General features: G+C 37.6%; 1 protein-coding gene across 2 annotated transcripts in view; it reads left to right on the top strand.

The window, feature by feature from the left end:
• The window catches only part of bard1 (BRCA1 associated RING domain 1), a 23,057-nt gene extending 9,268 nt beyond the window's left edge, over positions 1-13,789 (top strand). For both annotated transcript variants that reach the window (XM_003445348.5, XM_025903739.1), the window contains exons 7-11: positions 4,540-4,672; positions 5,139-5,271; positions 7,480-7,572; positions 11,800-11,897; positions 13,213-13,789. In XM_003445348.5, coding sequence (XP_003445396.1) covers positions 4,540-4,672; positions 5,139-5,271; positions 7,480-7,572; positions 11,800-11,897; positions 13,213-13,560 — 805 coding nt within the window. In that variant the 3' untranslated portion in view covers positions 13,561-13,789. The remainder of the gene's footprint in view (positions 1-4,539; positions 4,673-5,138; positions 5,272-7,479; positions 7,573-11,799; positions 11,898-13,212) is intronic.

The raw sequence follows: 13,789 nt of genomic DNA, 5'->3' as shown, positions 1-13,789 counted from the left end.
ATGAATGCCTTACATCCTTTGTTTGTTTTTTGTTTGTTTGTTTGTTTTTGTCTTTATTTAGTTGTGCTTGTCTCATAACTCTGATTTACATTTGTTCTTTTTTGCCTTATTACTTGTCTGCAAGGCGAAAAGGGCAGGGATATTCTGTGAGGTTTTAGGTTTATTTTGTGAATGCCAGTACAGATGTAATTGTTCTCAGGTCACCAAGCAGGTTACTGCAATAACTGAAAGCACCCTCAGCATACTTGAATGTGATTCTAGGAACATTTAAAAGATCTGCACCTGATGACCTGTGAGGTGTGATTGGGTTATAAACAGTGAGCAAGTCACAGATGTGCTGGGGGGCAAATCATCGAGAGCTTTGTGAACTAATAAAAGGATTTTAAAAGTATTTCTATATTATACTGTGAGCCAGTGAAGTGAATTCAGTACTGGGGTAATATGGTCAAATTTCCTCTTACCTGGAAGGCCTCTGAGTAACCAACTGAATCATAAAGCCAGAATTAAAATGTCACAATCACCAGTGTCATAGGCAGCTGTGAGATCAAGCAAGACTAAGAAAGAAACTCTGAGTCACTGTTAATCTCCATGTCATTGACTTTAGTAAGAGGGTCTCTGTGAACCCTGATTGGTTCTTTAAATAAAGACTGTAAGTTGAAAGGTATTTTTTAAGAGTTTTTTTTGTTTGTTTGTTTTTTTTTAATGGAATAGTTTACAACCTCATGACTTCTCGGACAGAGAAAATGCAAGCCTTTGTTCTACTGGTCTGATCTCTGTATTGCAATAAAACAGGCACTTCAGTGTGAAATACTAGTGCAGGCCTACATTCTTTCTACACAGAAAATTGATCGGGAGACAATAAGTGAATCCATGAAGCCATGTCATTGGCATCCAGAAACTGTTATTAATAGTCATCCCTATTCAGGATCCGAGATCAATACAGTTCCTGTCCTAGCTACTCTTCCTGCAGAATCACACACATGCACACAGGACACAAACCAAGACATCTGCCAGTGCAATCCCTAATGGACTGACTGGCGCACAGCTCGGGGTTTAGAGGCACAGATTTTGCAGATCTTCGTTTTTCTTCTGTTGATGTTTGTGTGCAAGTAGAGCTTGAATGATTCAGCTGCATTTTGTTGTTGGTTAGTCACAGTTCTATAAATCACTCGGTGCCAGAGACCACTTTATATCTAGCTCAACTTTTGATTAATCTGACTGAAGTCTGAAATGCTGAAGGAAGTCTTAAGAGAGACAAACTATCAATTGAGTACCTTTTAATATATTCAAGCGATATCTGCTTTGTCACAACATGTATTTTCTGAGACCGCTTTAAAGCATGAGCTTCTAAATGTATACCAGGGCAGGACATCTGTACACTTAGAGGAGGCCTGAAGCATTTTGCTTAGCATACAATAAGCTTTTAGATTTCACTGTTTATGTTTAGGTCAATGCAGTGTGAAAATAAATTTGTGCTAATGAGACATGGGCAACAAGGTACCCAATATATTTAAATTGACTAAGTCGTAATGACCACGTTAAGCCGGAAGCACTGAATCCATACAGACATTAATTAACATCACCTGGATGCCTTGTACTAACATGCCATTGGGTATAATTAAATACGCAGGGGTACGACAAACTAGCAATGACATTCATCAAATGCTAGTAATTAGTCATTACATCACTCTTTGTCACTATTTACACTTACTAGTATAGGATATAGTGTGTATATATATATGTAATAATGCACAAATCCAGTATATATACTGACTTTTTTTGGTTTTATACAGATTTTTGTGATTTTTAATATAGTCAAATTAAAGTTAATTCAAATTAATCATAACTCTAGGGATGTTGTTTAGATTTTTTGCAGTGAAATTATGATGCAGGTGCACAAGTATGACGATGTTGGTATCGGCAAGCAAAAAAAATGGTGGTTATAAATCATTAAGGACTACAGTAATACACCAATCAGAAAAGTCAGGAAGATGGCAAACAATGTAAAGAATGCAGGTCACAGTGTTCCAAAAATAGCTTTTCAGTCGTTTTAATGGGATGGAAGGTAATTCATCATTTTTGTTAGCCCTCAAGGAGACACTCAGTCTGTTTTGGTGAGTTGAACTAAGTGTGAAAAGAAGCTTTGCTTGTTTACAAGAAGACCTCAGAGGGCACCTTTGACATGACAACTTCCAGTTAATGGATGTCATTTTCTTGCTCTTTCCAATTTTTGAAATGTACTCCATAATGCATACCCTCTTTTCATTTGCATTCTCTTGTCATAACAAAGTGCATTGCTCCGATCCTTTTTTGGCTTTTATGCACTGGACTATTGTTTTTGTGCAGTCACAAAGTTTGAAATATTGTTAGCAGTTTGAAGAAGGGTGTAGCTAAGAAAACTCTTAAAGCTGTACTCGACATTATTTGTGATTATGGTTTGGTGTTAATGAAGGGCATTTGCAAAAAATAAAATAAAATCACAGTGCGGTACTTTTAAAAAGTTAAGTGAAAGTGTTTGGGTAGTCTAACTTAGCAGTGTTGGCTGTAAGGTGATCTAAGCATCAGGACAAATTTCAAAGATGGAAATTTAACTAATTATCTTTGATTTGGAAAAAAAGAAAACATTTTATACTGCCTCTTAATTTCACTCTTCACACTTGCTGCTAATGCGATTTCAGGCAGGAGTGGTTTAAACTGTATATAAACTGTAAATACTAAGTAAGGCAACAGTCTTTTAAGGTTTATATCAAGAAACCGCTTTTATGAGCGTTTGTGTTGTTTTACCAAAGTGGAGTTAGGAATGAAAAATGTGATTTGCAGAAAAGCTCAGAATGTTAGGTATGAACCTTTTGTAGCATGCGACACATTTTTATGTATTCAGCTCATAACTGAAATCTTCTTGCTGTGGTTGAAAGGATCCACTATAACTTTAAACTTTCTCGTATAACTTACCACTATAACTGTGACTATACTAGATAGTCACAGTTATAGTGGACGCCTACTAGAACCACCATCACCTTCCACCCACTTGTGTGCTTGAGCAGAGGCCTGTGGAAGAGTATTTGTGACTTTACTTCCTTCTCTACTTTTTGTTTTATTTTTAGATATTCTTCTCACGTGCTGCTGCTTAAACCAGCTTGTGTGTGTGTGCATATGTTTAAGTGTCAGGGACATTTTATGTTTGTTTGTATTTGTGTGTATATGGAGCTGGGGGTATGAATCCAAATGAAATATTTTATGGACCAGTGGACCTATTAATTGTCCCCCAGGTGTTATCTTTGCTGACGCCTAATCTTTTAGAGACGACCTGCTGGGCTTGGTTCTTCTTTGTCTCCTTTCCTCCTCCTGTGCCTTTCGTGATTCCTTTCTCCGCCCCCCTTTTCTTCAAGGTGACCCAAGTCTTGTTTCATGCAGATTTCTCATACGTAAAGACGCATACTTTAAAGCTGTCCCCTTTGTAACCAAGGGAAGGCTGTTTCATCGTCTTTGAGTCTCTGCACATAATAGTGCTTTTTGAGATGCAAAGCCTCCATTAGACACGCTGTTCTAGAAGGTTACCATGTATCAATATTAAAACGCATTCAGTATGCAGCCTTTTGATATTAATTGCTTTGCATTTAGTGAGTGTTATGATGTGACCTATGCTTGAAGTATAGGACAGACTTCAGCTTAACCTTATATCGAACTGTTACGCACTAACGAGTGACTGACACACACTGTTACACAGAGTTCACAGAGCAAGCAGGATGTGGCATTGCCAAATAGTTTTTTTTTCACAGCTATGCAGTAGCAAATATTGAATTTCAGTGTCTGCTTGGTTTGAAACTGAATTTGCACAGATTGGGACTAAATGATGAAATGGGGCGAGGATCTTGTCTGAAAACATGATCTCCTTAAAAACTTAACCAAAACAAGTATTAAAAAGATCCTTTGAAAGGTAAGATATTGTGGATGGAGCCTTCAGTGCAGGTTCCCAAGACTCTAGAGCTCCTGGCTAAGGAAGTGCAGCCAGCTGAGTCTGAATCATTTTTATAATAATATGCTTTTACAGTATAGCATGTAATATATTTTCTTGGGCTGTTTTTGTTTCCTAATGGAAATTTAGTAGTGCATTGCTCATGCAAAATGCAACTGTAAAGGTATATTGTGACTTACAGCTTTCTCAAGATGAGCTTATACAAATAACATGACTGATTAAAGTGCAAGCTGAACCACTCATCCAAATGACTTCAGACTCAGCACTTCACTTCCTTGGATCCCGAGCAATGTTCCTGTGAAAACCAACTGTCTATTTAATGCTTGCACTTATCCATCATGACTAAATAACCTACAAGAGATGCAGGATTACACAGCAAAATATGTTGTTGTTGGTGGTGTTTCCTTGGGTTTAGATTTCGTGTGCTGACATATTTTTTGGTGTTAATGTGTCTGACCTTCCCGGTGGTCACCAGATGGTCTGCAGCACTGCAAGTGAATAAATATATAAGTGTGTGCATATTGTTAGATACTGACACCTTTTATCTTTGTTCCTCTTCATAGAAATCTGTATGGAAAGCGGCCTGCAGATTATGCAGCGAGTCTGGAGATGCTGGAGATTTTCCAAGAAGCCTCAGAAGGAACTCAATATGCAAATGCTCGTACATCTCATAGCCCCTCAGCCAGTCTCTCCGTGGTATGTCGCCATGATGTGAATAGCTCTTTTTCCCTTGAAATGATCAACTCCAGAGCAGAGTTATTATAATTACTCTGTTTACTCATATTGTTTAAAATGTTTTTGATTCATCTTCATTTTAGTTAGTTTCCACAATTGTTTTCTCATTTGAGTTTAGTTTTTTTTAGTTTCATTGTTAGTTTAAATTTGTCCGTATTATGTAATGGTTGGTGTTTTCAGGGTCAAGATTTAAGAAGTTCAGAACAATACAAAAACGCAACATGACAATGACCAGTGCCTCCTGAAGCTGGTTGTGTTGATTAATTGAACAAAATTAACAGATACTAAAGGCAGAGATATTTCCAGTCATTTTTTTTTCTGGAAAATGATCTTTTCCCTACAGGTGGTTTTCATTTTCAGATTGGATTTAGTGAACCATAATAGATATTATTGCAAAGCCTAGAAACCTCTTTCCTGCTTGTTGTAGGTAAATGACTGTGTGAGGAGGGAACAAACCATAGTGCTTTTGTCCAGCAAGCTCTCACCAGCTGAACGGCATCAACTGGTCAAACTGGGACAGCTACTGGGAGGGAGGATGGCTGACACATTTTCTGGCTCAGGTATTGTTTGTTTGTACTCCAGGGGATCAACGTTCCAGTCCAAGCCCCTTACAATACTAGCTTCATGAATGCTTTCAGCATTATTTGTGATGTTGGCCCTAACAGCATCATGAATTAAATGCAACTGCCAGCGAACTGCTTGTACAGAAGCTTGTTTAACTGCCAAACACATCTACGTGCAGTCAAAATATATATTTGAAGGATAAATTTCAGGCTGAACCTCCTGATTTATTCAGTAATGAAAAGGTTGTCTCTTGGCCTCATCCAAACATTTACTAAAAATTACATAATGCTGCTACTTCACCAACCTTAGAGATGGTTCACAATCCCAAATGGTCCTTTTGCTACTGAGCCAAGCTTCATAGGCTTTACTGTCTAACACAAATCCGTTTTATTGTAAAAGCCAACGTCAGGTGCTTGAGCATTATCACTCGTGAAGGTTCAACGGTAACTAACAAACGCTTTTAGAGCTGTATACATCATTGTGATACAGCAGCTCCTTCACTGCTGCATAGTTTATAGCTGAAAGAACACAAGAGAACAAAAGTAATTGAAATCATTCCTCATAAAATGTTTGGAGGTACTGTCAGAGTGATGAATACGCACTAATGAAAAACACAAGCGTGTCTCACAACTCTCCCTCATCTGGCCTGAGGGGTGAGAGTAGGAGCTTCCAATGAACATTTCTCACATTTTGAACTGAAGCCTGCAAATCCACCAAATTCATGGTCAATACACAATGTAAAAAGGTTTCACCCTGGAGGTATAATTATGTTCATTTTGAATTTTTCAACTGTGCTCACTTGTTGATTGAAGAGCCAATAAGCTTGTATTTAAATTTTAATTAACCATAATTATGTATCCCTTTCTTTTATGCAATAAGTGTGCCATGAAGTGTTTGACAGGTTTTCAGTAAGCTTACTTTTCACCCGCTCAAAGTGAGGGACATTAGGGAAGTGTTGGGCAGTGACTAACCTGGAATAAAAACTATTTCATCCAGTTGGGTTTGTGTTGCTAAATCAAAATCACAGGGTTTTTTTCCTTTAATGCATATTTACATTGGTTTACCCTTTTACAAATGATTTAATAAAAGAGTCACATGTAAATGGCTCTGTCTCATAAAATGCATAACATGCCTACATGTAGTATAAAATATATTGTAGAATCTATAATGCTGTTTGGGGCAGAAATGCTGGAAGGCAAAGTGAAAAACACACTGTCAAAAAGAGAGTGGAGAGGGGACAGATGTTAATAATTTTGCACATTTTCAGATATTTTTTCCCCTTAAAAGTAGTGCTGAACTCATGAAAACTGACAGAATAAATGTGTCAAAAAAAGCAAACAAACAAAAAGGTTAGAGATAAACTTGAGCTGAGATGAAAAACACTATACTATTAAAGATAAACTCTGTGTAGTTATATTGCATTTGTCTCTTTAGATGTGTCAAAAATATTTGCAAATTTTTTTGTAGACCTGTGTAGGCAGGGATTGGATTATTAAAGTGTTTATTTTTTTGTTTGTTTTTTTACCAATGGACCAATATGCAAAAACAGAATGGTCAGCTTAGAATTTGACACAAACAAAAGCTAAAAAATATCCTGACCATGCCCAGAGGGAGATTCACTGCACAGATGAAACCAAAATAAACTTGTTCTAAATTGATTGGAAGAGTAAAGTATGGAGAGAGAAAAGGAGAGCTTGTGATCTGAAGCATAATGTGTCATCTGTCAAACATGGTGGAAGCTGTGTTATGTCATGGACATTTGGCTTCCAATGGAAGTGGATCACTTGTGCTTATTAATGCTGCCATTGCTACTTCTGCTACTGTTAAAAATAGCAGTATGGAATTTGACGTGTATAAAGCTGCACTCATGTTTAAATCTAAACTTTGAAACTGATAGTATAGTGGGATGATGTCCCAGAACATACTGCAAAAGCAACCCAAGAACTGGAATGGTTTTTGACTCAAGACACTAAGGCAAATAACTGAATATATAAAGATACATGATGTATAAAATATGAAAAACGTGATATATAAACATGTATGAAAGGCCAAAATGCCAAACATTTAGAATTTCACTGTTATAAAACCCCGAAACTACACACTGATTGCATGCTTTCAGATACATTGGTGCAAAATTACCAAAATTTGTTTCACAGGCAAAATGTGGACCTGTATCGACGGGTGTGTCTGTTTTCTTTTTCCAGTGAGTCACATTGTGGTGCCGGAAGGGCAAATGCCAACCACCTACTCCACCCTCATGGGTCTTCTTGCTGGCTGCTGGATTGTTAGATACAAATGTAAGTACAGAGAAGGCTGTCAACTTTAACAGCCTTTGATTCCTTAATCCACATTAATTCATTTAATGTGTAGGTGTCACTGTTGGAAAATGAATCCAGAATTGTGAATTAAATATTTTTAGATTTACTGATGTCATTACTCTGTATAAAACATAAATGAATAAATTGTTCTGTGATCTTCTGGCTCCGACAGCTCTGATAGCATTAGAATTTTAATGTTGAAAAGTCTTGGACATTTAGAGTAGTATCATTATAATTTAACAAAAGCAATGTAATTCCAGTTACTAAATCTGTCCTGTTATATATTGCTTTTAATAAAAAGTTCAGTATTGACTGGGCTTCTTGCCAAAAAATAGAAAGAACTTTAATTTGCTACTATCACATGTTTCCTCACATGCTCCACCATTATATTTTTACATTGCAAGTTTTGTTTGCAATGTACTTAAATACCTTTCATCCAGAAGTAAGTGCCAGATGGCTATTTGTGCTGAGTGGAAAAATTACATGTAAATATTTCTATACTGTACCTGATAAATATATATATATATATACATTTTTCACAGAAAAGTCATTAAAGTCTTTCAGAGATTTTCTAGATATAAAAACAGTATTTCCATTTACATAGAAGTTATGTTTCTTGTAGTTGCTCAGCTTGCTCAGGTTGCTGGCACAGTTAGTCATTTATCTCCCAAAAGTACAGCACAAATGTTGGTAGCACGCCCTCTGCTTACCTTACGAGACAGCAGAAATACTGAGGTTGCTGATTGCAAGGGAATCCATTCTAATCGGCTTTAACCTATAAGCCTGCAGCAGTAAGGTCACTGCTACAAGCATGATTCATCCAGTCACCTGCTGAGTATTTTTTTTTAATTGCCTGCCCTTTCTGAAACATTTCCAAGGAAGACTTCCCAGATGCTTCTACATAGAAAAAAACAAAACAAAACAATTTGAGGTAACAGATTAGCCTCCTGCTAAATCCCACAGAACATTTTAACAGCCATCTTTGTTTCAAACAGTGGCCACGACTGGGCTGTTTGTGATTTTTCATAGGACTGTTTTAGGTAATATTTTTATGCGGCTATATTAAGAGACATGTAAACCATTATAATTGCTGATGTGTTACTTAGTGCTACAATATTATGGTGTTAATTTCTCTCATTTTGGAAGCTTTTAAGTGAATTATTCTGTTTTTGTTTTTTGGGGGGTTTTTTGCGATGGAAAAGTCCAAATAAAATATACAGGGTTTTTTTGTTGTTGTTGTTGTTTTTCACGAACAACATCCAGTCTCTATGGGAAGATTTAAAGAACATTTAGCAACAAGCAGTTTTCATATCAGATTGTTTGTGCCTGTTGCTCTGTGTGCACACAACTCCTTATGTCTGACGGCCAAGTGAAGTAGGTGGGAATCAATATATCACAAGGCCACAATATCACTAGTGATAAAAAATTGGTCAACTCTTTTTCGTGATCTTTTTTCTTTTTACCAAGATAAATACCTTGCAAAAAATTTCCTATTCTTGGCTAGTCTCTCTGGTATCCTTGGACCAAGTCAGCAAGCATATGTTCAGAGACAATCAGCTTCACAGGAAGCAGAAAGAGACTTGCAGTCAAAGAGTTTTCTGGCACCTTGGCATGCCCTTGACTGTTGTATGTGTGGGAATGTGTGAGTGTTACAGTACAGTGCCGTGCATTCCTGTTTCTGTCTCTGCCAGTAAGCCAATTCAACTTTGAATGTGTGTAGTTGTGTCACTGTAACGTTTTGAGTGTTTGGACCATATTTATCCCCCCCTCCCCTTTTCTTTTCTCCACGCGGGCTGAGCACTTGACACTTCTTGTCTCCCTTGTGACAGTCACTGTGGCATCCTATCTGTTTCTTTTCCTTGTGTATGTGAGCACACACAAGGAGCTGCATTTTCACTGTCACCTGACTTTGTATGCCATCCCTGTCAGCTAAGCCGAGCCCCGGCTTACCTCTTTATCAGACTTGTTTCAGTGCATTGCATTTTGATTGAAATGCACAGTCTCTGTGTGCCTAACAAGGTTATATTCTAACCAAAATCCTTTTATTAGGGTTTCATTTAAAACTAAAAGACATGTTCAGAACAGTTGAAATGATTTTGACCAGCATGTGGGAAACACACTAACGTTTTTGCTAGAGTAAAATGAGATGATTATTTACCTCAATCTAATCTCAATTAGCTCACTTGTAAACATGTTGTTTTTTTTTTTTTATCTTGCATCCACCAGCTGTATCTGGCAACCTATAGCTGGAAAAATTCCACTTATTGTTTTTGTTTTTTTTATGTCATACGTTTAAACATTAAAATTACAACATTTTTCCACTGCGTATTTCATGAAGAAGGCATTTCACTGCACAGTCCTTAGTCATAAGAAGACTAAGAGTTCACCTATACATAGGTGACTGAATTTACACAGAAAAGCTAAACTAATAAAGCACATACAGTTTTACTTTTCTTAATGTTACTGAATGCTCTAAGCAATCAGTGCAGCCTGAAAAAAGTGCGACTCTCACTGCAACTCTCAGAAAACTTCTTGGGGTCAGCTTTTCTACTTAAAGATATGAGATTGGAAGTGTGGGATGCAGAGTTGCCTGTTAGTATCAATAAAAGCCTACAAAGTCTGGTTGCTTACAGTCTGTTCTCAAGAAAGACTGGTTGGCAGGTCATTCTTTGATCACAACAACTTTTACAGAACTTAGAGAGGTGCACAAAACTAGCATAGGCCACAAGGGCATTTCTATAGGTTCTGGTGTTCATCATAAAGATAAATTACATAACAATGGAGAAAATTCAGGACTTGTGCTATTTTTCCTAGGAGTTGATGTCAGATGTGGAGGTGCTTCTGAAGAGGAGAAAATTTCAATTTTGATTAGTATGGCTTCATACTGACTTTTGGTATAATGACCACGAGTGCAATGTTGTATCCTGTCTCACTCCTAAAGCGTCTGTTTTGGCCTTTAGAACTTCTTATCCATTCGAAATGCCAATACAATTCTTCTTGTCTCATTATAAGAGGACAAGTTTTCGTCAGCTTTTGTCTTTATAATGAGATCGCAGTTCCAGTTTGGTCTTACGGTTAATCAAGAGGGCTGGTTCATCTTACTGTTCACTCAGTAAGGAAGTAAGGATGAGGATTGAGATGTTTTATGCTCTCTTTCGGTGCATGATTAACAAATATGGTAATGACTCTAAGAAACTAAGTGCTATCGTCCAGAGAGAGATTAACCCCTGTATCTTCCCTCTTCTCTGCCCAAGTCTTTAGCGGGGTCCTCGTGAAAGACGGCTGTAATTAAGGGGGATGAAGAAATGTTACTACTCCTCACCCCTTGTAATGGTGCTGTCACGGTGTACACACACGGATCTGTTCTTGTCACCTTGCTCACATATTTGGAAGGTGGAATGTTTGTAAGAGAGAACTTGAGGCGAAGTGTTGTGTATATACCTTGCAAATGTGTCTGTTGAATAGTTTGCATCTCTAACAGTTAGAAGCGTTATGAGAAAACTCAGTGTGTTTGTAATGAAAAGAGTTATTCGAGCCAAGGCGTATGCTCAGGTCTATTTCTTATCCTTTTTCCTTTTTTTCCCCCAACAGCAAAGTGTCATATTTTCAACCTAATCTAGCTTTAATGTTTAGATATGCCACTTATAAACTGTGGATTTGGGGTTTCTTTTAATATATCCCCAAAATGATGCTCAGTAATAGAACACTTACTGAGAACAGCAGCAGTTTGATCTGTGACATGTTCAGAAGCATTTTTATCTGTGACAGTGAGGGGTCATTAAAATGTGCATGTTTTTGTGTTTTTTTTCCCCCCTTTATCTGCCTTTACTTTTAAAAAGTTTCCTGCCTTTTTAATATTTTTTTCCTAAGGATTTTTAACAAAAGCTCTATCTCTAACACAAAAAATGCCTGGATGCTGACTGTCACACGGTTTTATTTTGACTCTGTAAAACCTCAAGAGACAGAGAGAAAGAGATGATGCTCGAATTCTGCTTAATACTTAAAACGGGGGTTGCATCATTAACTCCATCATGCTGTGGGCATCTTTCTCTGTCAACAACTGCAGCTATGCCAATACATGAAATCTTCTAACTTGTGATAAAACAGACTGTCATCCTTAGTGTGCAACAGCCTTGTCACATTCCCTCAAAGTCAACATAATTAGCTGTAGCTTTAATTTTCTTTGTTCTCTCTCTTTGATGCCAGGGGTGGAGGCATGTCTCCAGGCGGGGAAGTGGGTGCCTGAAGCTGAGCATGAAGCAGGAGAAGGCCCCCAGCGCAGTCGCATCAACAGATGCAGCTTGGTAAGCGAGAAGCCCAAAAACAAAGATATGAAATTGATGAATATGTGTTGTTTAAGCTCTCTCTCCTTGGGAAAAATTAGTTTTTCCAGGCAGTGACATATGGTGATTGTTGATTTTTTTTTTTTTTTTTTTTTAAGTGTTTTTTTTGTATATATCTGTTTTCTGTCATGAATCATAACATATTTGCTCATTTTAGACACAAATCAATATAAAAAAATTACATTTTTGATCTCTTCAATTCAAATTAGTCTTAATTAAGTTAAGTATTCAAATCTTTTTGTTCTCTCACCCACATGTTTGATTTTGCAGCCAACCGCTTCTGAAAGACGGCAGCTTACCACAAAGCCAAAATTACACTGACATCGTTTCTAACACAACATGAATGACTTACAGTGGCCAAGTCTGTCATGACCTCAGTTTAAAGAAGATATTTTGGCAGGGCTTGAAAATTGCTTTCCCCCAACCAATCAGCATGAAACCCGATAGAGCTTGTGCTGTTTTTAGAGAATGGGGACACTGCATTGTCAAAGCTAATACTGGCAAAAGACTCTTTAGAAGCTGCATTTGCTTCTAAAGTTGCCTTAGTCTGCCTGGTCCAGATTCATTTGTGCAAAAACAAAATTCTATGCACTGTATATGTACCTGATGAAGTGTTTACCTGTTAGTTCCCTGAGGAATTCTTAAGGTATTTTCAGCATGTTCTGGTCATAACCATAAGGAGACACATGTTCCCACACTCTTTTATAACTCTTTTTTTTCTCTGATGCAAAATAAATGTTCATTCTTGAAAAACAGTAAAAACCATCAATCAAAATCCTAAATAAAGGACATGCACAAGCAAAAGTAAAACCCTGCCAATGTATAGTAAAAGAATCTTGAATCTCAAACACTTGAGAGTGCTAATTTACAACGCAAAACAGCTGAGTTCCTTGATGCTGTGAATAGAACAGTCTCCAGTGGCCTAATTCACTGCTGCTTTAAACAGTAATGCCAAGTGGTTCAGAGCTTGTCTGGAGAAGAGTGCTTATAAAAATGTCTTCTGGCGCTGCAGCAAAGAAATGAACACAAAGCATCTAGGCGCTTGCCTAGATTTAGTAGCAAAGACAATTATTTACCATTTAACTTCACTATAAACAAAAGAGAAGACATTAATCATTCTGCCACTAAGCTCAAGTTTTTACAGTTTTTAATGAAGGATGATAATAGAGAAGTCTTCTCAGCAAGACAGTTTTAGTTTGGACGAGCCTTGGACTCTTCAAGGGATGAGGCGGTCTTCAAAGTTTTCACTAATGTCTGTTCCCATCGTATTTCACAGCTTCCACCACTGTTCGATGGATGTTTCTTCTTCCTTCTTGGCTCTTTTAAGACGCCTGCCAAAGATGAGCTCACAAAACTGCTCAGGGAGGGAGGAGCTCAGCTACTGAACCGGCAACCCAAGCCAGACAGTGATGTGACACAAACTGTGAATGCCGCAGCCTATCATGCCCTGCCAGGGTCCGACCAGGCCCTTTGCACACAGTACATCATCTATGACCCTCAAGGCCCTCACAAGCCTGCAGTAGTGAGACGAGGCAAGGTGTGGTCAGCTCCCACCACCTGGGTCATCAACTGCATCACTGCCTTCAGCCTCCTCCCTGTACCAGACCCTGAACTATTGGTCTAAATTTGTTAAATAATTATGTTTGCACCAAACAACTTACCCATAAGCATGGCCATAATGTGTATGTATGTCTTTTTTGTTGTTGTTTAATCTATGGAGATTAAGTGGATATAGCAAGTCATATACAGAATAAATAAATAATAAAACGATAATGTTGCTAATTTTAATGGTCCATACTTACAATGTAAAAATAAAGTACAAATCTGTCTAGAGATAGATGGATAGATATAGA

Source organism: Oreochromis niloticus, linkage group LG16, assembly GCF_001858045.2.
Source record: "Oreochromis niloticus isolate F11D_XX linkage group LG16, O_niloticus_UMD_NMBU, whole genome shotgun sequence".
Lineage (NCBI taxonomy): Eukaryota > Metazoa > Chordata > Actinopteri > Cichliformes > Cichlidae > Oreochromis > Oreochromis niloticus.
Note: the sequence above shows the minus strand (reverse complement) of the source record. Positions and strands in the feature narration are given on the sequence as shown.